The 27,994-nt window shown below is 60.0% G+C and overlaps 2 protein-coding genes across 9 annotated transcripts in view; one reads left to right on the plus strand and one right to left on the minus strand.

The window, feature by feature from the left end:
• HDAC7 (histone deacetylase 7) overlaps positions 1-27,994 on the plus strand; it is an 80,461-nt gene that overhangs the window by 24,347 nt on the left and 28,120 nt on the right. The window contains exons 1-2 of one of the 7 annotated variants that reach the window (XM_083814102.1): positions 14,038-15,818; positions 15,941-16,088. The exons of 2 other annotated variants lie outside the window; for them this stretch is intronic. In XM_083814102.1, coding sequence (XP_083670228.1) covers positions 15,980-16,088 — 109 coding nt within the window. In that variant the 5' untranslated portion in view covers positions 14,038-15,818; positions 15,941-15,979. Of the gene's footprint in view, positions 1-2,262; positions 2,431-8,951; positions 9,088-13,456; positions 16,089-23,892; positions 27,990-27,994 lie in introns of those variants that run through there. 4 more of the 7 variants (XM_083814104.1, XM_083814107.1, XM_083814103.1 and 1 more) reach the window with 4 other exon arrangements.
• On the minus strand, positions 2,437-8,859 carry LOC310887914 (uncharacterized protein). Of its 2 annotated transcripts, none has more exons than XR_014575794.1 (2): positions 5,355-8,859; positions 2,437-5,241 (listed from the first exon to the last, which is right to left on the minus strand). XR_014575794.1 is itself a non-coding variant. In XM_083814109.1 (2 exons), the coding sequence occupies exons 1-2, from the start codon at positions 7,240-7,242 to the stop codon at positions 4,719-4,721; spliced, it is 1,512 nt and encodes a 503-aa protein (XP_083670235.1). In that variant the 5' UTR covers positions 7,243-8,859; the 3' UTR covers positions 2,437-4,718. The 2 variants fall into 2 exon arrangements, 1 of the variants encoding a protein (XP_083670235.1); XM_083814109.1 differs by having other exon boundaries at positions 6,254-8,859.

The raw sequence follows: 27,994 nt of genomic DNA on the forward strand, positions 1-27,994 counted from the left end.
CATAGCTTGCTGGGTGGAAAGATTTACTAGCACGGTCATTCCTGATGTGTTTTCTGAGCCTTTTCGAAAGGGGAAAAAAAAATCCACCTTCCCCTGCGGACCCGCCTCGTCTGGTGGTGCGGCCGCTTTGCAGAGTCTGGGGATGGCTCTGTGGCCATCCAGGTAGACCACGTCCAGGGTGGAGGACGCGGCGGTTGCCATCACAAAGCTCCAAAACACATCGGCCCTTCCAGTCCGAAGAACCTCCCGGTGTTCCCTGTATCAAGGCAGGGGTGAGCTTCGTGTCGTTATTAACAGGAGAACAGGAATTCGGGAATTGATTCCAGCTGTCGAATTGACGGGGAAAGTACCATGTCCCTGGATGGGTTACGCCTTCCCTTAAATGCTCCTCATATCTTATTGAACTGAGCTTATCCCCGTTTGAATCTTGCCCTGCTGTTGTTCCACAAAGACCCTTCTGCACGGGGAACCCTTGCAGACCCCTCCGGTCGCAGTTTGTACATCCCGTCACCTTCCCCGGGGGCACGCTGCGCTCTTCAGCCTCTCGAAGCACGGCAGGACGTACAGACACTGCACCTTTACGGAGCTGTGCGATGTTTCACCACCCTGCGGGGCTGCACTTCTTCTCCAGACAGGAGATGGGGGGGTTCCGGTGTTTTTAGGAGCCTCGTGTGCTGCAGGATCACCGCCCTGCTCTGCTCAGGAGCAAGAATTGAACATGGGCACGTGTTGCAGATTGCAGTTGGCTGGTGTAAAAGGGAGAAAACCTGTACGTGGCTTCTTTTGCTCTTGGTTTCCCAGGCAGCCCGGAGCCTGCTTCGCTTGCAGCATTTTCCCCCGTGTGTTACGGACACCGGGGGCTGTCCTGGTGCTTTCAGAGCTGTGCCATGCTTTGGAGGAGCCACGCACGCAGATATGATGGTGGGACTTTCCCGAGGGCATGAATTCATCTCTCCTACCTTTAGATATCTTCACCTGAGCGGCACTTCAAAACCAACGGAGAGAAAGAGCTTTTCTAGGGCATGAGTCACGCGGGCTCTCTCGGAGCCGTGCCGTACCTGCTCTGCCCAGGGATTTCACGGGTGGTTTTTTTGCTTGCGCGGCCGATGCGGTGCCACGTGAAGTCGTGCGCCTGGATCCCCTCAGTTGTGTTTTCTATCAGCTCACCCATGGTGAGCCGCTAGCTTCAGGTCAATATTTCCTTTCTCTGACGGGCTTGGTGAGAAAATCCCAACTGCCTGGGTCGGGGCGGGTTAAGGAACGGTGATTTTCCCGTGGGTGGCTGCCAAGCTGAAGGGAACCCGGGTGGCTGTACCCAGGCAGGCTCTGGGGATGAGGTGGAGCTGTCATTTTGCACCCTGTAGTCAAGGATTTGGGTCATATGTCTGAAGGCTTTGGCCCCCAAACCCACCCTGAGGGCAGAAAAGCCACTTTTTTGTTTTAAATGCATGAGGGGCCAGCAGTGGGGACCCAGATCTGGATTCTGGACCCCGGTGTGGGGCTGCAGCCTGCGATGCCAATGTGCCCAGCAGCTCAGAGCGCTGCCAGACGCTTTTGTTCATTCTCCCGGTGTTTAGGAAAACACAGTTTTGCCGGCTATTATTTCTTTATCGGGATACAACCCCTCTGGGCATTTGGAAGGGAAATAAACAATTTCCAGCTACTCAGGTGGTGACATTTGTAAACCGTGCCGCAACCTTACACGGCCCCTTTCCGTGAGACGGTTTGGTTTGAGCTTCTCTAATGCAAAAACCAAGGAAGAACAGGTAGGGGCTGATGTATACATGCAGGGGGATTACGTGTGGTTGCCACGTTAGGCTTGCTTTTAAGGGTATATTAAGAAGAAAAAGAGAAAGGTGGATTGGGCAGTGCCTTGCTTTGCAGGGAGCGCGCGGTGAGGCGCCCGCTGGGCTGTCTCTGTGCTTGCACAACCCCGGGGTGAGGAGCCGTGGTGAGGAAGGGGCTTGAAATGGGAGGTGAGGATTTGGCAGGCGGCTGCAGGGCAGAGAGCAAAGCCAACAATTATTGCATTTGCTGCCGGAGTCAGGAGAGGGCGTGCGGCGCAGGGCTGTGGCTGTTTGCTACAGAAATATTTAGTCAACTCACAGGCTGTTTCGAAAGCTAAATTGAGAGCTGCTCCGGCTCCTTCCCCAGCCCATTGTTGTGGTTTTACAATCACATTTTCCTGTTTTTAAAACAAATGTTTTTCTCTCCCCCGGGGCTGTACGAAAGACCCACGAGAGCAGCAGGGGAAGCTGGCGGCCGGGATGCCAGCGGGGCCGGGCTGAGCACGCATCGCCCCTCTCCTCTAATTGCCGCTCGCTTTGCGCAACGCCGCCAACAACGGGAGGGCAGAAGCGTGGCTGTTTTAAGACGATGGTTCCTCTTTGCCGTGCTGCGGTTTCATGCTCAGCAGAAGGACGGCTGAAGGTATTTTTGTAGGTTTTATTCAAGGAGCGTCTATTTAAAACTAACCTCCGGGCTGCCAAGCGAGCGTCATTGTTCAGTTAAAAGAGCAGGCGGAACACGGGGCCGGTGGGGACGTGGTCTGGCCGTGCGCTGCCCCGCGGGGCTGCTGGGGGTTTGGGTGGCTGGGGGTGCTGGGGGACCCCCGAGGGTCCTCAGATCCCGAGCCCTGGCCGAGACGGTGTAGAGGATTGGACCCTGCAGCATCCATAACGGTGCTGCCAGGCAAGGGTCTGTGGAGGAGAAAAACGATTTATTTTACGGGCACCTCGTTCCTGTATGCACCTCGTCTGTGTCTTGCATTTAAATGTGAATACTTTGACATTCACTGAATGGAAGGAGAGGGGTTTAATTCTGAGCGGGGTCACCATCACCCGCGCTCAGCTGCGCCTGGGACTTTTCAGCCAGGGTGTAACTGGGGACAAAACTACGCCACCACCAGAGGGCTGACGCTGGGCTAACTGGCCTGCTCAGCCCCTGCTCTGGCCCCGCTGCCTTCACTCGCACAAGCTGAGACCCTCAGATACGGAGGACGAAGCTCTTCAGCACCCGGGCTGCATCCTGACCGCCCCGTCGCTGCAGCCCTGTTTACCCAAGGTGCTGCTCGGAGCCTCCTCTCCTGCCTGGCTGAGCGTTGCCCAATTCGGGGCGTGAGTTGCTGCCGCCATACGTCAGCAAATAAAAAGGCATCGAGCCTTCTCGTGCCCAAGTCAGCAACTTGCCTGCCACCCACCTGCTTGCTGGGTCAGCCCGAGCTGCAGCTGGCAGGCTCAGCAGGTTGGCCTCAAACTGTCCTCAGCCTCCCAAATTCTGTCTTGGGCAGAGGAATAATTGGGAGGGGAAAAAAAAGGCGGAAGGTTTGAGATGGAGAGGTTAGGCTGGGAGGAGTGTTTTAATCCTTGCTCGTGCACCAAGAAGAGATGTGCAGGCTCCTTGCTGCGTTTGCAGGCTGCAGGGCTCTCCGGTGCTGCTGGCACGAGGCCGGACTCGAGGCCAGGAGGAGGCAGGGCTTCAGGTGGGATCTGAAGAAGCGGAGCGGGTTTCCATTTCAGTTGCATCTCCAAAAAATCCACCAGTGCCGTGGGGTGCTACCTTGGGTGTCGTTAGCTGTGCCCTGCTCTTGGTTCGATGGGGCTGGTGCAGGTGCAGGGGCAGCTTTATCTCCTCCGGTGGGTAGTGATGTCCCTGCTTGGGTTTGTAGGGGGAAGATAAAAAAGCATGCTTGGAGCAGACGGCGTGTGCTGGAGCATTAGCGGCTCTGCAGCTCCTGAGCAGGAGCAGACAGTGATTTTTAGCATCTTATACTGCGGCTAAAGCAGCCTTCTGCCAGATTGCGAGCTCCTGTTACAGCCCAGAGAGGCCAAAATATACCCAAACCAAGCACAACCCCGTTTTCTCCTGTTAAGCAGGAGAAACCTTCAATTTTTCTCATTTTCTCATCCCAGCCACGGGGATTCAACCGGTCCCTGGTGGGCGCTGGTGGCGGGTGCCCCAAATAGCACCAGGTTAGCAAGCGATCCCCAGCTTGCACGCGGCCCTGCAGGTGCCAGCAGCAGCCAGGCGTTTGCCTGCTCTCCCCACACCCCATGGAAATGCAGGGGTGCTGCTGGTTCCCAGGGCTCTGCCGAGGAGAGCCCTGTGCCAGCAGAAAGCTGGCCGCAGCCCAGGTTCCCAGCCCAGCACCGTAAAACGGGGTGGGTCGGGGCGCCGGGTGCACGTCACAGGACGCTGTGCTCCAGCGAGTGTTCTCTCGGCTGATCCAAAGCCCCCGTCATCCGCTCGCTGCAGCCGCCGCCTCCTGATTTTGGAGGCATCCCCGCTTGCAGCGGGCACGGAGTCTGAAGGTGTGGGAAGGGGAGCGCTGCTACAGCCCTCCTGGACACCCCCCGGCTGAAAGCGGGGCTGCCCGTGGTCCCGATGCTGATCCTCGGTGCTGTTTTACACCCCTTGGTTTCCCCACCTCTGCTCCCCCATGCACGGCTCCGTGTGCTCATCCCCACGACTCCTGCTGCGCCCCCAGCCCTGGGGACGTTCCCAGCTTTATCCTCGCCTTTTCCGGCGTGCTGAGCCCGGTCGCATCCAGCTGCTCAGCTCAGTGGGGAGCCACCACCATCGCCCACCCTCCTCCGGGACCTTCTTCAGGCTCTGGGTGCCCCAGGAAGGCAGGCGAAGAGCTGGGGCGAGCCCAGACAGCGGCTTCGGCTCCTCCGTTGGCAGGCAGAGGGTTGCACAACACGTGGGGTGAAGCGCGTTCATCTCCTCCGATGAAAATAGCTCGGTTCTTTCACAACTGGCAGCGGGTCCTGCACAGGTCCCCCTGCCCGGCCGCAGCAGAAAGCCCTGGCCCCTCTGGCAGTGGTCTCCAAGGGAGGAGGGATGTAAGAAAGGGAAGTGGTGCCTGCTTTCCAGGCTAAAAATACCGCCCGGGCTTCCAAAATAATCTTGGTTGAGCGATTGCCATTAACCCCGTGCTCCGGGGCTGCCAGCTGGTTGGGTTCTCCCGTAACTCCGGGCTGAGCTCTGGCCTTACCCCGCACCTGGGTGGAGGGAGGTCTCGGTGGGACCCTTCCGCTGCTGGAGGTGGGTTGTGCTCCTCGGCCGCAGGTAATTTCTGCGCGAGGTCGGACCAGGAGAAGGCAGGCTTGGACGTGGGAAGGGGACGGGAGTCCCGGTTGCTCCTCACTGCCCTCCTCTGCTCGCCGAAGCGTCTGAAGAAGCAGGGCTGAGAGCTGGGGGAGCAGTTTGCTCAGAAACCCCAGGAGCAGCTTCAGCCCTCTGCATTTCCAAAATGCAAACATGGGAGAAAAAAAAAAAAATCACAAATTTCAAAGCCAAATTCAAAGACCTCTAAAACTCCTGATTTTTTTCCAGCCCACCCCAAACCTGACCTTTCTGTTTGGGCTGTTGATCTGGAAGAGAAAAGCACCAGCTTGCTCCGAGGCAGGTTCCCGTTGCGTTACACCTGAAGCTGGAGCCATGTGCAGGACCGAAGGGACAGATCCTGCTCAGGAGGACCCCAGGCTGCTTTTCCCCCTGCTCCTGAGCCTTCAGGAAGGATGAATTTAGCGGAATTTAGGGCACCGCGCAGCAGAAAGGGCTAGAAGGGGAGAATGAAACCCTTTTTCCTGCTGCCGCTGAGCTTAAACCATAAAGAAAGGTCCCAATAAATCGCACTGCTGATTGGCTTCACTGAGTGGTATGCAAATTTATGCAGAGTGGGGCTTGCTGGGACTTCCATCGTGAAGTTATTGGGTGTTCTCAGACTGAGCTGTTAGTCATAAAAACGTTGCAGTGGCAATTTTGGTGTCATCTGGGGCTCGGGGGGCACGTTACCGTGCTCTGCAGGCTGCGTGGGGTGAGCGCAGGTTGGACCCGAAACGCAGAGCACCCGGTTTAGCAGCTGGGTGCTGTCTGAGGGTCACGTATCTCCTCAGAGGGACTTTTCCCAAGCATTTCCAAAGTAAAACTGCAAATAAATGAACTTTCAAAAGTTTGGAAATGACCGGGAAGGAAAAGCCAATCAAGCAGAAACCCAGCATCAATGAGAGGGGAAAGGGAAAGCCCCAGAGGTGAGATTCACCGTGAGCAGCTGCAGCTTGAGCCTCCCAGCTTCAGAGCGCACCGAAAATAACTGCTCGCTAACTGGGGCTTACAACTGGGTGCCAGCCTGCATGCACGCATGCATGCTTGATATGTAACTTCCCATATTCTGTTCTGGTATCGTGAAAGCGAACAAAATAGCTCAGCAAAAAACACAGCCGCTGCCCACCCGTGTTTCGGTGTTTACCTCGCTGCATCTGCACCGCTTGACCTCTGGAGGTGCGGAGCTGTGCAGCTGAGCCGTGGGCTCCTCCAGGTCTCCTCGCTCTGGGATGAGGCAGGGCTTTGCTGTGCATCTGAAGAGATTTCTTCTTGGGAAAGGAGAAGTGTAATTCCGTGGTCAGAGAATCCCCCCCCCTGCTTCGGATTTCCTGGAAATGCAGCTGTCCTCTCGCAAAGGAGCCGCGCCAAATAACTGCCATCGCGGGCTGCTCCCCGGGGCGATGCCTTTGAAGGGGATTTGAAGCCCCTCAGCACCACCTCCTTGGGTCTGAATGTGGCTTTTTTCCTTCCCTTGAGACCCTGGGGTCCCACCCGGTGCTGCGTGGGGACGGTCCTGCTGCCCTGCCCTCTGCTCATCCCATTCTTGCCCCGCTGGGTTTGGGAACGGGCATGGCAGAGCGAGGCGAAGGAACGGCACTGCCAGTCCCTAGGAAGCGCTCGGAGAGAGGTGTGTCTGCAGCCTGCAATTTGATGCAATTTGGGAGTTTTACTCGGGGCTATGCGGAAGCGCCTACCTCCGTCAGGGTTTGCAATCCTCCCCCCAGGTCGGGGCCTCCTGCCAGCACGTCTGCAGTCCCTTTTCTCGGTGGCTTGGGCGTTCACCCAGGATGGAGGGGACTTGGGGTCGGCTTTGGCCTCTAGCCACAAGTCTTTGAACCATATTCCCTCCTGTCTTGTGTCTTTCCAGCCAGCTGGCTGAGGGGTTGCTGGAGCAAGCTGCTCGCGTTCCCTCCTGTTGAAGCAGGTCTGCCTATATAAAATAATAACATATTTATCGGCTATGAGATAATGCAGCTCCCTCCTTCTGGGACAGAAGGAGCGCTCAGTGCTCCCAGGGGTGGGCAACCCGGATTTTTCTCTGATGGTTATTGCAATTCCAGTGGAGCTGCTGAGATGGTCAGGGTTGAGAGCATGGGGCCTACGAGAAGAGGTGAGGGGCTGGTAAGCATCCATGCTGGATGCTTGAAAGACAGCCTAAACGTTTATAGACGTGGAGTTTTAGAGCACCTGAGAATACTGCTCCGAAAAGAAGTATCTGGCTCGACTTCAAGCAAAGAGCTGCTATGCCTGTTGAATTTATGGCAGACTGCAACCTGCATAATATTCTGGATTAGTATCGTTCCATTTTCAAAGAGAAAGTGCTTAAGACAGTGATATAAATAGCAGCAGAAAAGGCTGGCGAGCTTCACGCCTCTTTCCTGCTCGCACATCCCGTATCTTTCTGGAGCCACCCGTACTTGACCAGACGGATGCGTCAAACCCAAGCAATGCGAGTGCTTGAAGGGAGGCGTTGCTGGCGACCGAGTCCCGAGGGAAGCGGGCAGGAAATGGCACCAATCTGCCACAGCCAGCCCCGCGTGCTCTGCGCTGCCGCTGCCACACAGCTCTCCCCTGCAGGCTTTGATGGATTTCAGATTTTGCAAGGAAATCTGTGGCGAAGAGTCTTTTTCCGAAACTAATCAAGTGAGCCGGGCTCAGGGTCCAGCTGCAAGAGATTTTAAACGTGCAATACCCAGTTTTTCCTCCTTAAATGCGCCTGTGGATTGTGCCAGGCTCTCTCTAGCAAAGAACAGCATCCTGCAGGTTTGGGAAGCAAGATAAAAAGCTGCAGTTACAGCAAAGCTTCTTAACGAAGAGCTCTTGCTGCAAGAGGCGAGTTTCTTAAGTTCCTGCATTTAGCCAACCTGACCCTTAAATTTTCTGTGTCTGGGATTTATAAGCTGTCGTGGCGGTGCTATCGATTCTTGCTGATCTTAGGGGGATCTGTCTGGTAGGACTAAAGGCGTTACGGTTGGCGGGGAGGAGCCGCTGAACCCGCGGAGGTTAAACGTGGCGAGCACCCCTCTGCTGCCTGCTCCGCCACGCTGAAGAAAGCCGAGAGGCGTTCGGACAGCGCTGAAGCAGCCTCCATTTGAAGCCGGCGCACAAACCCCAGCACCACATCACGTGTCCAAACAAGACCCAGCTCCGAACGCGGCCGTCGCAGCTGCCACCTGCAAACGCTTTTAAGCGTTTTGGTGGCGGGGCTGTGGCGGGAGCCCTCCGCCGCCGTTCCTCGGGGTGCGGACGATGCTTTTCGTTCTGTTTGTCCGGCACTGGCTTGTTGCCCCCTGCCTTGAGCATCAGGTGCCGAGGAGGGGCAGGGGGGGCTACAGGGGGGCTGCGGGCCCGGAGGGCTCTTTGGAACGAGGGCTGGTGGTGACACGGGGAGGGCAAAGCCACGGGGGTCCCGGCATCCACCCCCCCCCCCAAAACCCATTTGTGCAGCAGGTGCTGGCTGGGGGCCCAAACCCCGGCTTGTTCTGAAGTGCACAAACCCCATTTCGCCTCGAACCGACCCTAAAAAGCACAGCCCCTTGTGGTACACCCCTTTTTTGTCCCCACACCCACGATCCCCCCCCTTGCGCGGACCTCGCTTCCCGGGGGCACAGAGCCCACCTTCGCCCCACTCAGGACCCCCGGGGGGGGGGGGGTACCCGAGACCTCGACACCCCCGAGGGGGACCCGAGGCCTCGGATCCCGGCCCCACAGCCGCCCCCCGACCCCCCGGGGGTGGGTTCAAAGCCTCGGGGCCCGGCCCGGCCCGGCCCGGCCCTGCGGGCGGCGCCATGAAGCGCAGCGCGGCCGCGGGGCGGCGCCGCCCGCAGACAAAGCGGCGTGGGCCGGGCCGAGCCGAGCCGGGCCGGGCCGTGCCGGGTCCCGGTCCCTCAGAGCTCCGAGCTCCGAGCCATGGCTCCCCGGCTCGGACGGGCTCGGACGGCCCGGCCTCGCCTTTGTCCCCGCATGGCCCCGCCTGAGGTGAGGCACCGGGGTGGGGGGGAACCGGGACGGAGCCGCCGCCGGCCGGGCTCTGTGGCGGGCAGGGCTCCGGTAACGGGGGGGGGAGCGGCTGCCGTTTTGGGGAGCCCCTTGGGGGGATGGGGGGCCGTGTCGGTGAGGCTGGGGGTGCTGGGGGTTCCCCCCCCCCCCTTATTGCTGGGAGTTCCCGTGTATTGCTAGGGATTGGTCCCGGGGCAGCTGGGGGCCCCCCCGTATTGTTGAGGGTCCCCCTGTATTGCTAGGGGCTGGCCCTGGGGTGTCGGGGTCCCCTGTATTGCTGAGGCCAGGGGCTGGCCCCGTATTGCTGGGGGTCCCCCCGTATTGCTGGGGTTTCCCCCATAGTGCTAGGGATTGGCTCTGGGGGTCCCCCCGTATTGCTGGGGGTCCCCCCGTATTGCTGGGGACTGGCCCTGGGGGTGCTGGGGTCCCCTGTATTGCTGAGACTGGGGGTCCCCTGTGTTGCTGGGGGTCCCCTCGTATTGCTACGGCTCGGCCCAGGGGGTGCTGGGGTCCCCTGTTCTGCTGCTGGTCCTTGGGGAGGTGCTGCCCGTGCTCTCAGCCCGCGGTGTCGCAGCACCTGGATGCTCCCGGCCGGAGCGGGGAGCCCGGGGAGGTGTCAGGGGACGGTGGCTTGGGGATCGGCAGAGGAGACGGGGTGAATGTCTGTGTGGGCAGCTCAGCGGGGCCGGGCTGTGGGCGAAAGCAGCTCCTGGGGCAGAACGGGGGTCCCCAGAGACACGGGAGAGCGCGTGCTTGGCTGTGGTCAACTGGAGGCTGGCTGCAGGGGGGGGGGTTGTTCGGATCCTGACGCCTTTCCCTGCTGCAGGGCAGCTGGTGCTTCCAAGCAGCGAGGTTTTAAGGGACGGGGGGGTAGCTGAGCCGGTTTGCATCCTTGTTGGGTCTATTTAATGAAATGACATCTCTCTTCCCTGCCTGAATACCTTGTTCAGAAAGGATGGGAGCAGCTGCCCTGGAAAAAGAGTTGTTGATACCCTGAGTAGCCCAGCTTCGTCTCGAGCCAGCACAACCCACAGACCAGCAAGTCGTCCAATGTTTGCTCTCTGCTGGCAGTCCCCTCGTTCCAAAAACGCAGAGCTTCCCACACCTTTTTCCATGGCGAAGGTATTATCAGGGCTTTGGGCACGTTAGGAGGCTCTGCTGAGTAATGGGCTGGTTGGAGGCTCCTGCAGAGGTGGTGGTGAGATGCACACTCAGGCTTGGCTGGCTCAGCAGCGTGCGTGCAGGAGGGAAGAGCTGTCACTCCTGGGAGAGGACGGGGAACAAATGGCCTCAGGACTTTCCCTGTGTCTAATCTAGAAGCTGGTCCCAGCTCCTGGCAGAGCTGTTTTCTTCGGGAGGGTGGGTTCTGCTCTGTGGGGGTCTGGTCGGACACCTCTGAGCAGGTGTCTGCAGAGCATTTCAGCCCGGACATGGCAGCGGGAGATCTCTGGTGCTTCCTGGTTTGCACCGAGGATTTCAGCACCTCCTACTTCGCTGCCTGATGTGAGCAGGAAGTAGGAGCGTGAAAATGGCAGCAAAAATGCTTGCAGCAAGGCTGGAAGCTCCGAAGGTGCAGATGTGAGACGGTGATGAGGTTAGAGCTGTCCTGACCAGGGTCCTAAGCCTTTTTGATGTGTAATTTGGGAACAGACGCGTGAAAATGTTAGGGCTGGTCTGTGCAGGCATGTGGTCTTACCCTGGGGCAGCGTGGCACGAGGGTGAAGGTGCTGTGCAGGTGCACATGAGGGCGACTTTTCCTGCAGTTCATTAAACTGCGTAGCTGCATCCTGCCTGGACAGAAAGCCCTGCAGCGGGGATGGTGCCCAGCTCGGGGTCTGCGTTGTGTTTTGAGGCAGGTGACTCAAGGGATGCGAGCGGCAGCACCCATGGCTTTGGGGTGCGTGGCTGAAGCTGAGCACAGTTCTCCCACCTCGTGGCCCCGAGGCAGAAACAACTCTTGGGAGGCTGAAAGCCAGTGCTACAAAGCCTGCACCGTTTAGAAACTGTTCAAAGAAAAATAATGTCTGAAAATGTTAGTAGTGAGGAGGCTTTGTGTTGGGAGTCTTTGCAAATCAGACTTTTAGTTTTTTTTTGGTTCAGGTAGTGGATGAAATGGTGGAGCATTGCAGGAGATCCTGCAACCATGCATTTAACAGCTGGGACCTTGGGGAGGGCAGGAAAAAGCACAAACACAAACAATTGTGTTGTCAGTGCTCTGAAATTAGGCAGCTCCTGCATCGTCACCTGGCTCTGGCAGGGGCTTGTACGAATCTCTTTGCTTTGACTTGAGTCTGAGCCAGGTTTCTTGAAGGGTCAGGCTTCGAGACCTTAGCTTACCTCTTGATCTTCATCCAGCCCCCCCCCAGCTGTAGCAGGCCCCTGCTTCGTCCCCTGCAGCCAGCCCTGGCCGTGGGGGACAGGGGGAGGACGGGTAGGTGATTCAGTCCTGCGAGCTGTTGCATCGAGTCCTTCCCGAGGTCTGTGTCTCATTATCTTGCTATGCTCCCCGAAGGCAAGAATGCGTCCTTCCCCGATTCAGGCTTCGCCGGCTTCCCATTAGCTGCTTCTTTGCTGACTTTTTGTGTCGTTAGTAAAATGGGGCTGATGACTGATGGCCAAGGAAGCGTGTCCTGGCCCTGCTGAGTCTGGCTGCAGCTGGGTGGGCTCGTGTCAAACTTGAGCGGCCCTCTGTGACTGAGGCTTTGAGAGCCCTGCTCGGTCCAGCTCCCGCCCGCTCTCTGCCATGCTGCCCTAAAAATACCGCAGAAAGCCCTGCAGCTTGCAGCCCCGCTGAGCTGCTGCGATGTTTTTCTACCCCCGTGGGTGCCTGCAGCGAGCGTGGTTTGTGCCTGACCACCCCGCTCCTGCCTCCTGCTACAGCTGCTTTGTCAAATCGCCTTCCCCTGAGGAGCAGGGCTGGCTGCATGGGGTGTTAGGGGCAATTTTCTTGCTTAAAGAAGATCCAAGTTAGGGCATCTGCAGTGTGATGTGGCACGGGGCTTTCGAGCGGATGGACAGCGTTCGGGAGACTGGTAGGGCTCAGCGTTAATCGCTAATGCCCCTGATGGTAACTTTTAGCAGAAAACCGCGGCTCTCGTTACGCCGAGCCGAGGATGTTTAGGAGAGCAGCGCTGTCCTGCAGAATGTATGCGAAGGATTTGTTTTCCTTCTGTGCCTCGAAGAGCCTCGTCTTCCTTTGAAACCGTCTTCCAGATATAGCAGCTGTTGCTAGCGCTGAATGAGCCTGGGCTGCGTTTCGGCAGCCTCTGCGTGTCGTGCAGGATTCGGTCGCTGGCATTTGAGTTTAGCCAGAGCAAGCGGAGCTGGTATGCTTGGGTGGCTTTGTCCCAATTGTCAAACTATAAATAGTAAATGGAGCCCAAGCGCTCGCCGGCCTGACTTTGGAAACTTCCCAGGCTCACCTTGGAGGAGGAATTCATGCCGGGGCACATCAGCCCTTGGCAGAGAGGGGCTGGAGGCGGCGGACGCGCAGCGTGATGCGCCAGTACCCGTCAGCGAGCTGATGAGGTGGCAGAGTCAGTCCGAGTGCCGTGCGTCCCTGTCACCGGGTCCTTCTTGGGCAATATTTGAGGATGTTGAGGAAAGAGCCTCGAGTCAGTGCCAGAGAGCTCTTCGGCAGGACGGGGAGCTTCTGAGCGAGGGTGGCCGTGGAGCTGCTGCTCCTGCGGATGTGCTGGAGCAGGACAGCAGCTCACCCGTCACGTCTCCCTGCTCGTCCTCCCTCCTCCGAAAAGTTCGCTCCGTCCGTGCTCAAAGCTCCGTGCCGTGGTCGGTGCTCTGGGTTTCTTGGTGCCACGATAAACTCCGGGATCGCAGAGGTGTCTCCGAGGCCGCAGGCTCGGTGGCTGGCTGGCTTTCTGCACCTTCCCGCGGCGACAAACCCCGTGGCTCTCCGGCGGCCACTTGAAGCTTCATCCCCCGAGCTGTTTGTATCTGGCACACGCCAGCGAGAGAATTAGCTCTTCCACGGGGCTGCCTTGCGCAGTTGGATCAAAATACTGCTCGCAGCAGCGCAAAACAAACACTGCTGCTGCTCCGGCACGCCGTCGCGCTCGCCCCGTGGCCTCTCTGTGCCGCCGGAGGTGACAGTGGGTGCTGCAGGGTGCTGGGATGGGGCTGCGGGTGCCGGCGGGGGGAACGGGATGCGGGAGCTGGGTCAGAGCTTGCCGGAGCTCTGCTGAAGCAGTACCTCAAAACCAAGAGCCAAACCTTTGCTTGTTTTAGGAATGACTCAGTGGATGCTGTCGGGAGTTAAACGAGCAGGTAGGGCTTCCCGGTGCGCTTGGGCTTCCTGACAAGATCGCTTTTACTCCTTCTTTGGGTTGTGTTAGGTGATTGTGGCCTTCTCGTCCGCTTTGCCTCTCTTATTCCCCCTCTCCACCTTCCCTTCTGCTCAAGCACGTGCTGTTCTCCCACAGCTGCCCCTTGGAAAGGAAAACTTTCATCCCGGGTCCTGTTTGCGTCCGAGTCCCGTGGCTGGGAAGGTGCCTGCGGAGCACCCTGGGGCCCTGCGGGCGCTGCGGGGCTCAGCTCAGCCGCTGGAAGCAGGGCACCGGGCGGCTGCTGCTGCAAGGAGCCGGGGTACGGTGCTGGGAGCCCTTCTGGGGGATATTCCTGAGCCTTCGCAGGAGGGGAAATCTCTTACGCAAGGCAGGGGAAAAGCAGAGCGGTGTCGGTGCTGAGGCTGCTTTTTCAAAAGCCGCTCTTGCGTAAGAGCGAAGCCTTGGGCAGCACAGAAAATGTGGAGAACGTCACTTCCTCGCCAGGGCTGGAGACGGGATCGCTTTCTGAATTTCTTCCTTCATGTGGATCCAAAACTTCAAGGCTTATGCAAATCCTGCAGGTTCACCGGCGGTTTGATGCGCTTAGGTTGCAGAGGATGTTTCCGTGCGTAGCCCGGGGGTGCAGCTGCCAAGCGAAGAGCCTCCTCTCTTCCTGCCGTTGACTCCTTCCTAGATCTAGCTGCCTTAAGCAACACTTAAGAGGCCGGTGGAAGCACAGGCTTTGCAGTATCGTCTTCGGGGCGAGAATATTCACAGCAGAGAGGTCGTGGGGAGGTGTCTCTGCTCCCCGGGCAGCCCAGGGTGGATGGGAAGCATCGTTCTGCTTGCTCGCGGGCTTTGCTGCATCCCTTCTGCTGCCTTTGTGGGCTCACCCTGCCTCCTCTGGCCTTGCTGCCCTTGTCCCAGTGACTGCTGCGTGACTCCTTGCTGTCCCAGGGCTGCTGAGGATGGAGGATCTGCTGTTTCTACGGAGCACGAGGATCGGGAACCTCTGCCCCGAGAGCAGGGGCTCGCCTCCAGGTTTCTGCTCGGCTGCCGGTGCTGAGCTTTGCGGTGTGGTCGGCGTGCCAACTGAGAGCTGCCCCGCTTCTTCGTGGCTCAGGGATGCATCCAAGCCCCCGTTTTGGGGTTTCTCCGGGTGGCCGCAGCCCTGTGGCTGTCACCTGCTGGCCCGGGGCCGGCGGTGGCGAGCGGACAGGACGGGACGGCTCGCGCCGCCGTGATAATTGAACTGCGGTGTTAAGCAAATCGGCGGCTTGGGAGCTTTATTCAGAGCGCTCAGCCGCTTCGAACCCCTGATCCAATGCGGGCGGTTTGACAGAGGCCTTGATAAGCAGCTGCTGGCTGGCCGAGGGCTGGGATCGGAGGTGCGCGCTCCCGGTGCCCCGCGGAGGGTTTGGAGGCTGTTTTTACAACAGGCGAAGCCGGTGGGTTTGGGGAACTCACTTATTTAGCACCGCAGGCTCTGTCAGTCCCGGCCTGCGACTTCTTCCCGTCCAAAAAACCAGGGGAAAATATTTCTGGGGTTTGAGTTAAGCCAGCAGAACCTTGTGCCGTGCCAGCAAGGGTTCCTAATGCACCGGCGAGGTGGGACGTGCTGGGAGGTAGCAGGGCGCCGCTGCGGGGACCGGTTTCAGGTGGCGGGCTTGGTTTCCAGAAACCGTAGCTTGTGTGTTTGTTTTCCCACTATCTGCGGGTTGAAATCAAATACCCTCGGAGCATTGCCATTTAAATTTCCCTACATTAATCTTAATGGTGGTTGCTAACCGAGACCAGATCTTTCCGAAACACATCTGGCGACCGGGCGCGATCGCAAACTCTCCCTTCTAAGCGTGGGGAGGGCCGCAAGGCTCAGTTTGGGGTTAGAAAGCACCGAGAAGGGGCCGAGCCGCTCCTGGGGGTGCCCCGAGCATCGCCGAGCCGCGAGTACCACCGCCGGACCCCCTTTTGGCAGCACGGGCTGGCGCGGAGGTGGCCTGGGGCGGGGGGGGCTCATCCCGCCGTCTGCTTTGCCTCAAAAGCACGCGCGGCGGCTCTACCTCGGCTTCCCCGAATCTTTCTCGGCGAGGTGAGAGTTGTTGTGCAGTTTCCTCTTTATATCCTCTTATGTCACGCCGCCCCGCCGGCTGAGCGCGCTGAAAATAGCTGCCAATCCCCGTTGGTTTCACTTCAAGGTCTCTATTCTTAGCTTGCTGGTTAGCTGAGCAAGCCGCCTTACTCAGTAGTCATGAGTTCAAGGACCGAAGGGTAAAGAATAGCGGAGCCGGGGCCATGCGGGAGCTTTGTTTGCGTTTCGTGGCAGCTCGGAAGGACCGGCTCGGGCCGAGCCCTCCCCGGCGGCCGCAGCTCCGCGTGCTCAAAGCGAGCCGCGCGTACGGGAGCGGGGAATAAAAGTCGCCGGCGCTGGTGCGTCCTCGGCAGGAGCCGGGGTGACTCCGCGAGCGCGAGTTTGCTGAGCGGCGTGGTGCAGCCGGCTCGTCGGTAAGCGAGCTCCATCCGATGCGCCGTGCCGCTGCCCCGATGACCAGATACGTGCGTGGCAGGAGCGAAGCAGAAGTGAACGTGGGATGCGGAGCGGCGGCTTCCCGGGAGCGGAACTAGCTGGATGTTCTCAGAGTAAGAGCCGGGCGCTGAGGCTGAGGATATCTGCCGTGCTGGGGATGTTCAGCCCCTCCTGTAAGTGCCTTTCCTGTCCCTGGGGGGGGATTTTTTTTCTTCCTTGCACGGCTCCGAATCCTGACCCGGGGTGGGCCAGCTGAAGGCGCGCCCGGGAGCATCCTGCCGTGTGTTACGCGGGGCTGAGCTGAAGCTCGGATCCCGCTGGATCCCTGCAGGAGGTCTGTGGGTGCCGGGGCAGCAAAAAGGCTTTGCTGCTTTGACCCCAGGATCCCAGCCTGGTGCCTACGTAGGAGCTTTCCGCAGCCCTGTGGCTGCAGGAGGGGATGGTGTCGGCCCCAGCTGCAGCAGCAAGCACCGGGCAGGCTCCTCTCATCCTCTCCTCTCATCCTCTCCGCTCCTCTCCTCTCCTCTGCCATGCCTGCCTGCCTTGTTTGCTCACCCACGAGCTCTTGCTTAAATCTGAAGGTACCTAACTGGGTGCAGAGCCCGAGGGACCCCTCGTTAGTCCTTCGGCAGGGCTCGCCTGTTTTAGAGATCTCGTTTCGGGAGAGATCTCGTTTTCCAGGCTCCGCTTAAATCCCTTTAACCCTTCCAAGCTGCTGCTGAAGCTGCCCGGTGCCAGCTCTGCTGGGGCAAGGAGCAGCATCCTGCCCCCGGGGGCATCGATGGCACGGGAGGACGGCGCCTGCCCGGGGCCAAAGCTGCCGGCCCGGCTTTCTCCACGCGCCCGAGCTCGCCGAGTCTCCGTCCGTGGGGCTGCTGCGTACCGAGCTCGCATCCTGCCTCCGCTGCGGGTGACGGTCACGTGCAGGCGAGGCCTTTGTCCTGTGCCTGGCTGCTTTTTTGAAAACTTATTTTTAGGTGCTTTCTGGCTTCCTCTTCCCCCTGCGCTGCGCTGCGCTCCCTCTTTCTAGCTCCCTCTTCGAGGATCGCTTTTCTGAACGATCGGTTCCTCCTTAAAGCCGCCTTTGCAGGCCTTTTGTCTGGGCTTGGGAGCTGTCCCAGTTTAGCATTAGCAGCTGCTGGCTCCTTCTGGGTAAGCAAGAACAAATAAAGGTTTCGAGTGAATGAATCATTTGAGCCTTATCTGTCCTGGGAAGCCGGGACAGCTGTGCAACTGCTGCAGGAGCCTGCCTGGAGGGCACGGAGGCTCCTCATTGAGGAACTTCTCCTCCAGTGGCGGGTGCTTAATGGGTTCGGTACTTAATGGGTTCAGTGCTTAATGGGTTGGCCCTGCTGCCCTGGGCCTTGGCGAATTCCTCCGCGGGCTTCTGAGCTTTCCCCCACGCTTGGTTATGAAGCACGACTCCGGATTAACTCCCTTTCCACGCTGGTTTTCCTACAGTTCCCGAGGAAATCCAGCCCGTAGGATGCTTGGAGTGGTTAAATCCCGCGTGAAAGCGGGGGCTGGTGGCTGCAGAGCGTGGTGCTGGGCCGGGCAGGGATGCTCCTGGAGGACGGGCAGCGCCTTTGTTGCAGAGGTGGCGCCTGGGCTGCTGCTGCTGTCCTCGGGGCTCCCCAGCCGAGCGGCAGCGCTGCGGGAGCTGTGGCGTGGCTGTGCCGGTTCCAAAGGCGGGATTCGGAGATAAGCGGTGTTGGTTTAATCCCAGAAATGTGCGAGAAGGGAGGGGAGCAGCAGATAAGCCTTGGGCTCGTGCCTGCAAAGTTTTCCTCTGGCCCTAAGGTGGGGACTCGGTGTTTTGCTGAGCTCAATGGGACGGTGTTTGCTCGCCTTCCTCCCGCTGGCCCCGACTTCTGGCACACCAGATGAGGCTGGGTTTCTCCTCTTGCCCTGCCTGACCGTCACAAAGGGCTCGCCAGCAGCAGTGGGGTGGCTGGGATGAACCAGCGGGCTTCGATACGCGACCGCAGCGGTGGCAAGCTCCTGGGAGCTGCTTGAAATTTCCCCTTTTTTTTTTTTTAAACAAAACAAAACCCTCTGGGTTGTCGCATCCCACGCCCGGCACCGTGTCCTGGGACGGAGGGACGGGGGTGCCACGGTGCTTCGGTCCTGCAGGAGTCCTTGGTGCTCCCCGGAGCTGGCCTTGCCCTCGAGCGGCGACGGCCGCTGCTCTGGGAGGAGGCTCGTGCTCCCGGTGCCCCAGCGCAGGGAAAGCAAACAGGGCTTGTACAACCCTCACGGAGCTGGGGCTGGAACCTGCTTTTCTTGTATGACAGACCAGGTCTCAGCTGCTCGGCCTCCTTGGAGCAAGTGTGCTCAGGCAGGGCTTGGCTTTTCTGCCTATACCCGATTTTTGAGCTGGTAGGCGGATGGGGCACAAGTCCCCGCTGGATTTGTCACTGTGAAGCTCTCGGTTGTGTTATGAGAATCCGTGCCTGGCCGTGTGCTGGCTGTGACCCCGTCCTCGTCAGCTGGACGCTCCCGGATTGAATCTTGATCGTAATTCACCTGGAACAACTCCCACGTCGTCCCTCTTCCACCTTCAAGGCTCTGCCGTTGCCGGAGGTGAGCGCAGGCACCGCAGTCCTGCCGAGCCCTGGCGTCCCCAGATGGCTAAATCCCACCTGAAAAGTCCAAGGATGAAAACAGTCGGTTTGGGGTTTGGCTCGGCCACGTGGATCCGTGGGGTCGAGCCACGTCTTGGCCGTCCGGATGAAGAGCAGAGCTGGCCCTTGGGCTGGGGGCGAGGGGCCGGGGCCGGGGGCTGTCGCAGGTGAGCTGTCACGCCAGCACTTTTGGAGATGCGGCACCGTAGCTGTGTTTTCTGGCTTCAGAGCACCGTGGTTGCTCTCCTGGGAGTGTCCAACGAGGTGTCCGGGGAGCACAGCTCTTGCTGTCCCACCTCTGCCCCTGCAGCTGCCTACGAGCTCAGCGGTGTCGCCCTGCTGAGAGACCCCTGGCTGTGGGGTCCCCGACCTGCTCCTGTGCTCCCATCTCCAGCTCCCCCGGCAGCTGGTGGTGGAGACCGAGGAGAACTTGGCTTTGAAGGCCGTGTCTGCTCGGTGTGGGTGAAGCAGAGCAGCAGCAAGCCTCACGATGCTGCGGTGCCTGCTTTTCTGAAGCCCCCGTGTCCGCGCCCTGCTCTCCAAAGGGCGTCCTCCATCCCCGCTCTGAGAAATGCTCCTTGCGGGGCCCGACTCTTCTGAAAGGCTCCGCGCTGTTTGGAGGGAGATAAGGGTAGGGGTTAAGGCAAAAAAAATTAAGAGAATTTCCTGCTGCTGGAGATGGAGGCTGGATAACGCTGATTTAGAGCTCTGACTCCCATCTGCAGCCTCCCTGTGCTCCCAGGGGAAGCTGCCCTGGTTCCCAGCCTCGTGCCCGCTGGCAGGGTCAGTGCCTCACTGGCTCCGCAGCGGGTTTGTGCACGCAGATCCACGGTTCTCGGTCCTTCTCCTGCGCTCAGGGCGGCGTGGTTCGCAGGTACGTGTTGCTGCAGAGATGCCGCGTCCTCCCGCGGCAGGACGGGGCCCGGCAGCCCAGACACCCCGTCCGGCGTGGCCAGGCTCAGCGGTGAGACGCTGGTATGCGAGATGTAAACTCAATACCAAAGTTTAGATTACAGCCCTGCGAAAAACATCAGCTCCCCTAAATGGAGCCCAGATGGTGGCGGAAGACGTGCGGCGCGCGGAAGCGGCGAGCTGGTGGAGGAGGAATGGCAGGGACCGAGCGAGCCGAGGGATGGGGCCGAGGCGGGGGGGGGAGAGAGGGAAGAGGTAGGGTTACAGCCCCGACCGCCTGCAGCAAGGGTCAGCCAGGAGCCCCGGCTGCTTAATCCCCTTCTCCCCCTTACCAGCAGCTCCGGACGAGGAATGTCTGCGGGGTTGCATCAGTGTCAGCGCAGCGTTTCCAAAGCTGAGGTTTCCCACAGCCCATGGCAGCTGAACTTGCGGGCATTGAGAGGCCGAGGGCTCTCGGGCGAATTAGAGGGGAGCGGGCAGATCTGAGGCAGCGGCTGCCCAAACTGCTCGCTCGGGAGCTCTGCCAGAAGAGGAGGCTCTGGGTTTCCCGGCTGCGGCAGGTTCAGCGCCGCGGAGCCCGGGGACGGAGCCGCTCGGGTAAGAAGCGCGTGGACGCGGGCTCGGGCCGCGGGGAGGCTGAGCGTGACTCAGTATCCTGGCGTGGTGAAGAAAGGCAACGTCCCAAGGGCTGTCCGGGAGGCTTGGAGCAGACCTGCCCGGGGTTTTGGAGAGGAGTGGAGCGACGGGGAAGCAGCGGGGCGATGGGGGATGACGGGGCGCAGCCTGAAGCTGGGCGCTGCGAAGCCAAGCAGTGCCAGCACGCGTGGAGACAGGAGTGGAGGCCTTCAGAAATGATGCTGCGGGGATGGGACAGCAAATCAGGCCCTTCGTGCGTGGACAGGGCTGGTGGTGGCTTGGGGTGGCTGCAGGGAGAACCCCTCTCTGCGCTGGGACCGGTCCGGTGGCGAGGATGTGCTGGGTGGTGTGGAGCAGGGTCCCCATCTTCGCGGTGTTTGAGCAGCGTTAGGAATGGCCGAGTTATTTGTCCCCTCTGCAAACTGGAGTGCTGGGGTGGTGATGAGAGAGGAGACATTTATAGGAAAAAAACAGGGTTCTTCGGGGTGATTCTGTCAACAGCTGTGGGGAGACCCCGGACGTATCCAGATGGGGTCGGCGCACTTCAGTTAGGATCCTGCCATCCTTTCTCCCTGCTCCATCCTTCCCACACCTCCCTCCCGTGTTCAAGCCGCCGTATTTTTCTTTGCCACGCACTTCGGTGGTAGAAGAGGACTGGGGCTGAGCCGGGGAGGAGCAGGAACCCCAGCACTGGCACCCGCAGCGGCGCTGACACCGAGCCGCGGGGCGCGCACGCGGCGTTTGCCTTGGAGGAAGCCCACATCCCTCGAGATAACAGTATGTGCAGGAGAAACACACCCCTCCTCTCGGAGATAAGTTTGTGTGCAGACACGGCCCGAAGATAAACACCCAGGAAGGCAAACATCCAAGTCGTACACCTGTATGGGCGCGGAGCACCTGTGCGCAGCCTCCTGGGTGCACCCGAGCTGGGCTTCGGTGCTCGCCAAGCCTGCTTTTGCCCTAGGGAAGCACTTATAGGGCCGAGCCGTGCCCCCAAAATCTGGAGATGCTCAAGGTGAGACCCGGCTGAGGTTTGTTCTCGCTGGGTTCAGCTGGCTGCAGCTTTCAAAGATGCTTGGAGCAACGTGGGCATGCCGGGGCCGGGGCGCATCCCGGGCTGGGAACCAGCTTATGCGGGGTGCCCTTGGCTCCTCCTGTTGCGTTTGGAGGATTTGGGCCTTTGAGCTGAAATCCTGCAGAAGAAAGGTCTCTGGACGCGTGTCGGTTTGTGCTGAAGCACGCTTTGCGTGGCTGGAAGATGCCGTCTGTCGTCTTTAGGCTGCGGGTTCACTTTTCCGGTAGCTTTTGGGTAGCTTCAGCGCGCGGCTCGGAGTCTTCAAGCTCCCGGGAATGGCAGGAAGGGCTTTTGGTAAGCTCCTCGTTTGTCAGCGGTTGTGAAATTGGCACCGATTAAACCGTCGCTGGCACGGCCTCGCCACAGCGCGAATGCTTTTGTGGGGGATTTCGACACGGGCTTTGCTGTTAGGATGCCCGTGGTGGGGTTGGTGCTGCTGAAATGTCTGCCCTGGCAGATGCATCCCAGCTGCAGCCGGTGGGTTTGGATCTTGCCCTGCCGTCGGGCTCCCGGGGTTTTATTTTTCAGGGCTGACTGGGAAACGGCGAGGGCACCGTCACGTATAGCCCAGGTCAAACAAGGGGGCTGAGGAATTCTGGTGCAGGTCAGCCCCGCGTGCGCGTCTCAGAGGCTGTTTCTGCATTTTTTCTGAGTCTCTCAGTGGAAGTGAAGCGGCAGAACGACAGCTGAGGCCGGGAAAAGCTCTGGATTGCTGCGAGCTGCCCTGCTGTAGGAGCAGGGGGACGGTGGGCCGATAGCTGCAGATGCCTCCCAGCTGCGTGTGACCTGTGCAACGGCCCAGCTGCGGTTTGTGGGACACCCTGGAGGACAAGGTGGCGGGTGCCAATACCCCCTCTGCTCGTCTCCAGGAGGGTTAGCAGATGCAGAGATGCTAACCGTCTGCAGGGAAGGGTACTGCAGAAGGAGCCCCCCTGGCCCCCCGACCTGCCATGCTGATCGCAGGGGGCTGGAGACACGCTTTGGCACCCCGGTCGCACCTCCGTGCGCTCGCTCCGATTGAAAATAAGTCACCGGCAGCGGGTTGGAACCACGCAGGGGTGGTGGTTCTGCCTCTTGTCTGTCACCAGGAGGGCTTGCTGCAATGCAGCCTCGGCTGGGAGGCGAGCAGCAACCTGAGGAGCCCTGTACGGACAGGTAGGAGCCGTAAGGAGCCGGGCAGCCGGCTGCCACCTCCGTGCTTCTCGTTAGCTTTGTAAATACCGCGGCTGGGTCCTTCCTCGGGAGCACGACCCAGACCAGGGGCACTGTGCCGGTGGTTTGTGGCTGCGAAGTGCTCCCGATGTGGATGCTGCGGAGCAGAAAAGATGTGCCTGCAGCTTAGCTCTGCCCTGCCTGCTTCGCGGGACCGTGTGTGCCTCCTGCTGGTTTCCCAGTTGTGGATCAACAGCATCCGTACCCGTCAGCAGGAGCTGAGATGCCAGGAGAGGTGGTGCTGGTCCTGACGGGGCGATGCCACGGTGACTCTGGGTCCTCGAAAATCCCTGGGCAGGATCGAAGGCTGCGCTGAGTCCGTGCTTCGTGAGCGACGCCAGGGCTGGGCCACCGGTGAGGCGTAGGGAGGTGCCATCGCCTCGGGAGCTCCAGACTCAAGCATTGTCTATTTCAGAAAGGGCCGAGGCTCGTCGGAAGAGCCTCACACCGACCAAAACGGAGTATTTGCTTTGAAGGAAGGGACGGTGCTGGAGCTTGGAGTCAAAAGGAGCCTCAAGGTATCCAAACAAAGGGGCCGAAGCGGTGGGGACAGAGGCCAGCTTGCAATTTGGGTGCTGGCCCTGTCCCTCTGCAGTGAACCGTCCTAGCAGCGCCACGTCTGATCTCTCCTTGTGTCAAATCACAGCAAAAAGGAGGCCCTGGAGAATGGGCTGGAGCCCCGCTCCTTCCCTGCCTGGAGAGCTCCGAGTCTCCCCGCGGCTCCCGTCGCTTTTCCTGGCTGCTTTTCTGCTCGTGCCTTGAGGTGTTTGGCACGGCGATGGAAACGAGCCCTTGAAAGATCAATCAAGCTCGAGGAACTGGAAGGATTTTTATTTATTTATTTATTTATTTTTCGGTCTTGGTGGGACTTTGCTGGATGTCTCGTTGGGTCTAGCTTGCTCCCGAGTCACTTTGCTGCCTGGGTGGAGGCTCGCTGCCTCCTGCAGGAGCCCAGGCTGGGTGATGGCCTGCGACAGCGATGGGAACAAGTGATAGCGCTTGGCTGCTTCCCTGCTGGAGAGGCTGGGGTGCTGGCACGCCGGGGCCGTTTCACACCACGCAGACGTGTCTGGGACAATCCGCCGAGCGAGCCAAGAAGGTGGAGGGCGTGTGCGCCGAGAAGCCTGGGAGGGACGCGGGGTGTAGGATGGGGTGCTGGCACATCTGGAGGTGGGACAGGGGAGCTTGCAGAAGGATTTGTGGGCTGGGTCTGGTGTGAGCTTGGGCGTGTGCTGGATCTGCACGGATCTGCATGTCCTCCCTCTCGCTGCCTTATCTGCTGGCTTGCCGGAGGAGGCCTCCCAGCGCTGCTGCCTGCCCGAGGACATCCTTGCAAAACCCAGCAGCTCTCCCCTCCGTCCACGCAGCTTTCGTCTTCCTCTCTGCTCAGCAGCTCTTGGGCATCGCTGACCACGGGAGCGAGCGCCGAGGCTTTGCCGGAGCTGCCCCTGCTGATGCTGAGAGCCCAGGTTAGAGGAGAGGGGACCGGCTGCATGCTGCTGGTCGCTCGCGTTGTGTGTTCAGCATTAGGATAAAAGATGGTCTGGTTGGAGAGAGAGGGGTGTCCCAAACACAGATCTCACAGCAGGCTCTGGAACGAGCGAAGCTCCCTAAGTGGTATCTCGTTACAAAACCTGGTGGTTTCATTTTGTCGGAATATCTAAATTAATTGCAGAAAAGCTACGGCTTGCGTGGAGTTGATGCAAGGGTTTGGTCGCGGGCGAATAGTTTCCAGTGGGTTTGTGCGTTGTGTTGGCATCTGACACGTTTTCAAGAGCCTCGATGGAAGAGTGCGCTGGGATTGCCTTGGCTGGAGGGTGTCCCACGTGGGCAGGGTGCGGGGCTGAGGGCGTCTCGGTGTGGTGGGGCTTGCAGCTCCGCTGCCTGGCAGCGACAAAGAAAGGGGCTAGGGGCTTTATGGCAGTGAATACAAATCAAAACCCAGAGCTCTGGCCAAGAACCGCGGCTTTCACGCAGAAAAAAAGAGCAATGGCTGAGAAGGGAATTGGGTTTAGGGCTGGGGTCAGCGGGTTTAGAGCTGGACCGGGGCTGGGGGCTTCAGGAAGGGTTTGCGTAGCCCTGGGCTGTCTGTGCAGCAGCGGGATGCTGAGAAGCCGCCGTGTCCGCGATGCTCTCGGGTCCGGCTCCAGCTCTGGCAGGCTTTGCCGAAGAGGGAGGCCAAACAGCTGGTGGAGGAGGAGAAGCCAGCAGAAATGGGACCTGCAGGAGCTGAGCTCTCCGGGAAGGTTAAAACGCTTTTTATCCAGCCGAAATCCCGTCCTCTGTCCAGGCTGCGCGAGGCAGGCTGGGCTTGCTCGCTCCGGGTCCCTGCCGCTCCGCGTGGGACCGTCTCCCGCTGCGCCCCTGCCAAAGCAGGAATTCACCCAGGCCTTGCTCCCACGTCTCTCTGCAGCAGGCGGGGGGATCGGCAAAAGCAGCCGCAGCACCTCCGCTCCCTCCTTCCCACTTGGGTGCTTGCTAACCACACGTGCGGGCTCGCAGGAGCCGAGCAAGCTGGCGGCTCCCCGAGCCCGTCCCTGGGCTCTCGGCGTGCAGTTTTTTGTTTTTTTTTTTTTTTCTCCCGCAGCAGCCTCGTGCCCTTTCCGCAGCCCACACAGTTTTTCTTGGGTTGCAGGAGCCCTGGCAGCGGGATCTCGGGGCTGCCTTCCCTGCCAGGGCCCTGCGGGCGGACGGACCAGCTTTTCTTCTTCCCTTATCACCTTCAGCTGCAGGAGAAGCCGCTGCGCAGCTGCCGAGCCGTGGAGGAGCTCTTTGGTTTTGGCAGCCAAGGGAGAGCGCGAGTTCAAGAGCTGCCTCGGCTGCGGAGGGACCACCTAAGAGAGCATGGGAGGTTGGCAGGGAGCAGCGTTGAGCAAAAAAAAAAAGGGGCTGGCAAAAACCGATGGCGAAACTCCTGGAAGGGGGAGAGCGACTGCTGTGGAGGGGGAGGAATGAGAGGGGAGCAGGGGAATGGCTTGCCACCAGGTGGAGGGACTGGTCCTGGGGGGATTTATTTTCAGCCTCTGGCACGTTCGGCCCAGGACCTTCCCCGCGGGAATAGGTCCCCTTTTTCCTTGAGCTGCTTCTGGGCTTGGCTTCGGAGAGCTGAGCTGGGAAGCAGCGTCTCCCCCGGCGCTGCCCAGGTGTGCTTGGCGTGGCGGGCTGGGCGGGCACCGCGCCTTCGACGTAGGGCAGAAGTCACCTCCGTGGGCTGTGGGACCAAGGAGGGGATCCATGAGCTCTCGGAGCCCGTGTCCTTCAGCAGAAGCACCATGGGGACTCTCCTTCGGGCAGGCTGTCCTTCGGGGGGAGAGTTTCCGCGTGTGAGTATGGCCGACGTGGTGGAGCAGGTCCTGCTGGGGCTTTGGGTCGGGGAAGCGGCCTTTCGGGAAGCCACCCGGGCAGGAGCTGGAAGCATCGCCCACGGGATGCTCACGGAGCCACAGCAGGATTCTGCTCGCCCTGCGGCCACCCTTGGGGACCTGGGACCCGCAGCAGGAACCCCCGGCACCTCCTGTTCTCCCACCTTGCTGGTAGAGAGAGCCGCGGACCGTGGCAGGAACAACAGGAGAGAAGACATGGGCAAAACTCAGCCGTCCCTCTCTGGAGCTGGCTGGGAGCATCAGGAATCCCTGCAGCAGCAGCAGCAGCTCCTGGCGACGCGAGCGCCCGCGCAGCCGCCCCGTCGGGGCGCGATGCTGCTCCCTTCCCACCGCCCGCACGCCAGGGGAGGGGTGAGCTACAGCAACAAAAATGCGCCCTTCCACTTGGGTGACTGCTCCCAGTTTGAGATGAAAACATTTGTTCCTGAAATTGGAGTCATTCCTGGGATTGCAACACCCGGGCTGTGTTTCCAATTAATCTGCTCGAGTCGTCATGCATTTCCAAGCGCGTTGGCTCAGCAGAGAGCAATCTGGCGCTGGCTTTGGGCTGAAATGCCAGCTGAGATGTGCACGGTACGAAACGAGGAGAAAGCGGCCCCCACACACCAGCCCACCGGCAGCTGGCACGGGATCGTGGTGGGGGGCACGGGGCAGCTCCGGTACGGCCGGAGGGGACGTGGTGGGAGACAGACCGGCTCCCTCCTGGGAGCGGGGAGGCTTGAAATAGTTGTCGAATGACCGTCGGGTTTTTCCTGCCTGGTTTCCTTCTGTTTCTGGGTGTGTGTTTTGTTTTGGGGAGAAGGGGGGGGGGGGGTGAAGGGAGTCATGCTCGGTCCGTTCGCCGCATCCGCACGAGTCTTGTTTGCGGCCTCGCTGCCGCAGCAAGGAGCGGGAGGTGTTTTGGGGATGGTGGCGGTGTCTCGACCCCGATGCCTTCAGCCTCCTGCCCCTGGGGAGGTGGGCACGGGCTGCATCCAGCAGGTCCTTGGGGGCTGCTCGGGGGGATGCGGCACGGACTCGCTGCTGTCCCCGCTCGGGCTTTGCTGTGCCTCTCCAGGTACCTCTTGGAGGCACCGTCCTCTCGAAAGCACTGCCCACCCAGTTCTCCACCCCTCTGCGGCGATGCTGTGGTCCCGGCGGTGCATCTCCACGTGGAGCAGCTCTCCGGGGAGCTGCTGGAAGGACAGCCCCAGCCCATGGCTCCTAAATGGCTCTCCTAAAGCCGCCTTTGCAGAAGAACCCGGGGTTTCTGCCTGGGGCTGGAGGTGACCTGATGCATTCCTCATCTCCCGTGTGATTTTTTTTCGAAAAAACGAAATCGGATCTCGAGCCCGGTCCCAGCTGGGTGGGAGCGGTGCGGCGCGTTAGCACAAACACTCATGGAAAAGCCGAGCTTGCGTAGAAATCTTCCCTTTCCAAGAATGAGGCTCGGGCTGAGGCCCCCTCCCTCCTGAGTCAGCAGGGGTGATGGATGGGGAAGCTCGGCCGCCCTCCTGCCGCTGGGGTCACCGGTGGCTTCTCCCTTCGGGGCTTTGCGGGGAGCCTGCAAAGGGGTTTTTCACCCTTCGGAAGCTGGAGCAGGGACGGAGCCCCCGGCCGCCTCCTCTCCCCGCGCCGTAGGGACGGCGCTGCCGCCTTCCCCGCGGCAGCCGGAGCTGGAAAGCGTTAAGGGAGGCCGGTGACAAGTCCCCTCCCAGCTTGGCTCGTGCTCGCTTTCCCAGCTGCGAGGGCAGCACCGGGGCAGCGCGTTCTTCTGCGGGAGTGCCGTGCGAGCCTGCTCACCCTGCTCGGAGGCCAGCGCAAGCGGGCGGCCTGTGGCGGATGCACAAAAGCCTGAAAAAAAAAAAAAAACCAAAAAAAAAAACCAGGGAAGCGAGAGGAGGGGGAAGGCAAGTTTACCACTGGCACTTGAACGCTGCAGTGCGTCACTGTAACGTATAATACTCTTAAGGATGTTGTGCTGATTTCCCAAGTTACGTGCTCCGCAGTAGGCTCTGCCGCGTAGATTTTTTAGCGGCGAGGATGTAAACTTTCTATATTTGCTTGCAGGGCAACAATACCGCTCGCTTTCTATTTTTAACATGTCGGCGGGGCAAAAATGCTCTTGGGAACCTTCGGGGAGCGGAGCAGCTGGGCTCGCGGCGCTCCCTGCGCGGCCGGGCTTCGGGCGCGACGCCAGCGGCTCGGCGAGCGGCGTCTGCTGTAGAAGTGCCTGGGCCCCCTTCGCAGCAGGTACG

Source organism: Anser anser, assembly GCF_964211835.1.
Source record: "Anser anser genome assembly, chromosome: 30".
In the NCBI taxonomy this organism is placed as follows: Eukaryota; Metazoa; Chordata; class Aves; order Anseriformes; family Anatidae; genus Anser; species Anser anser.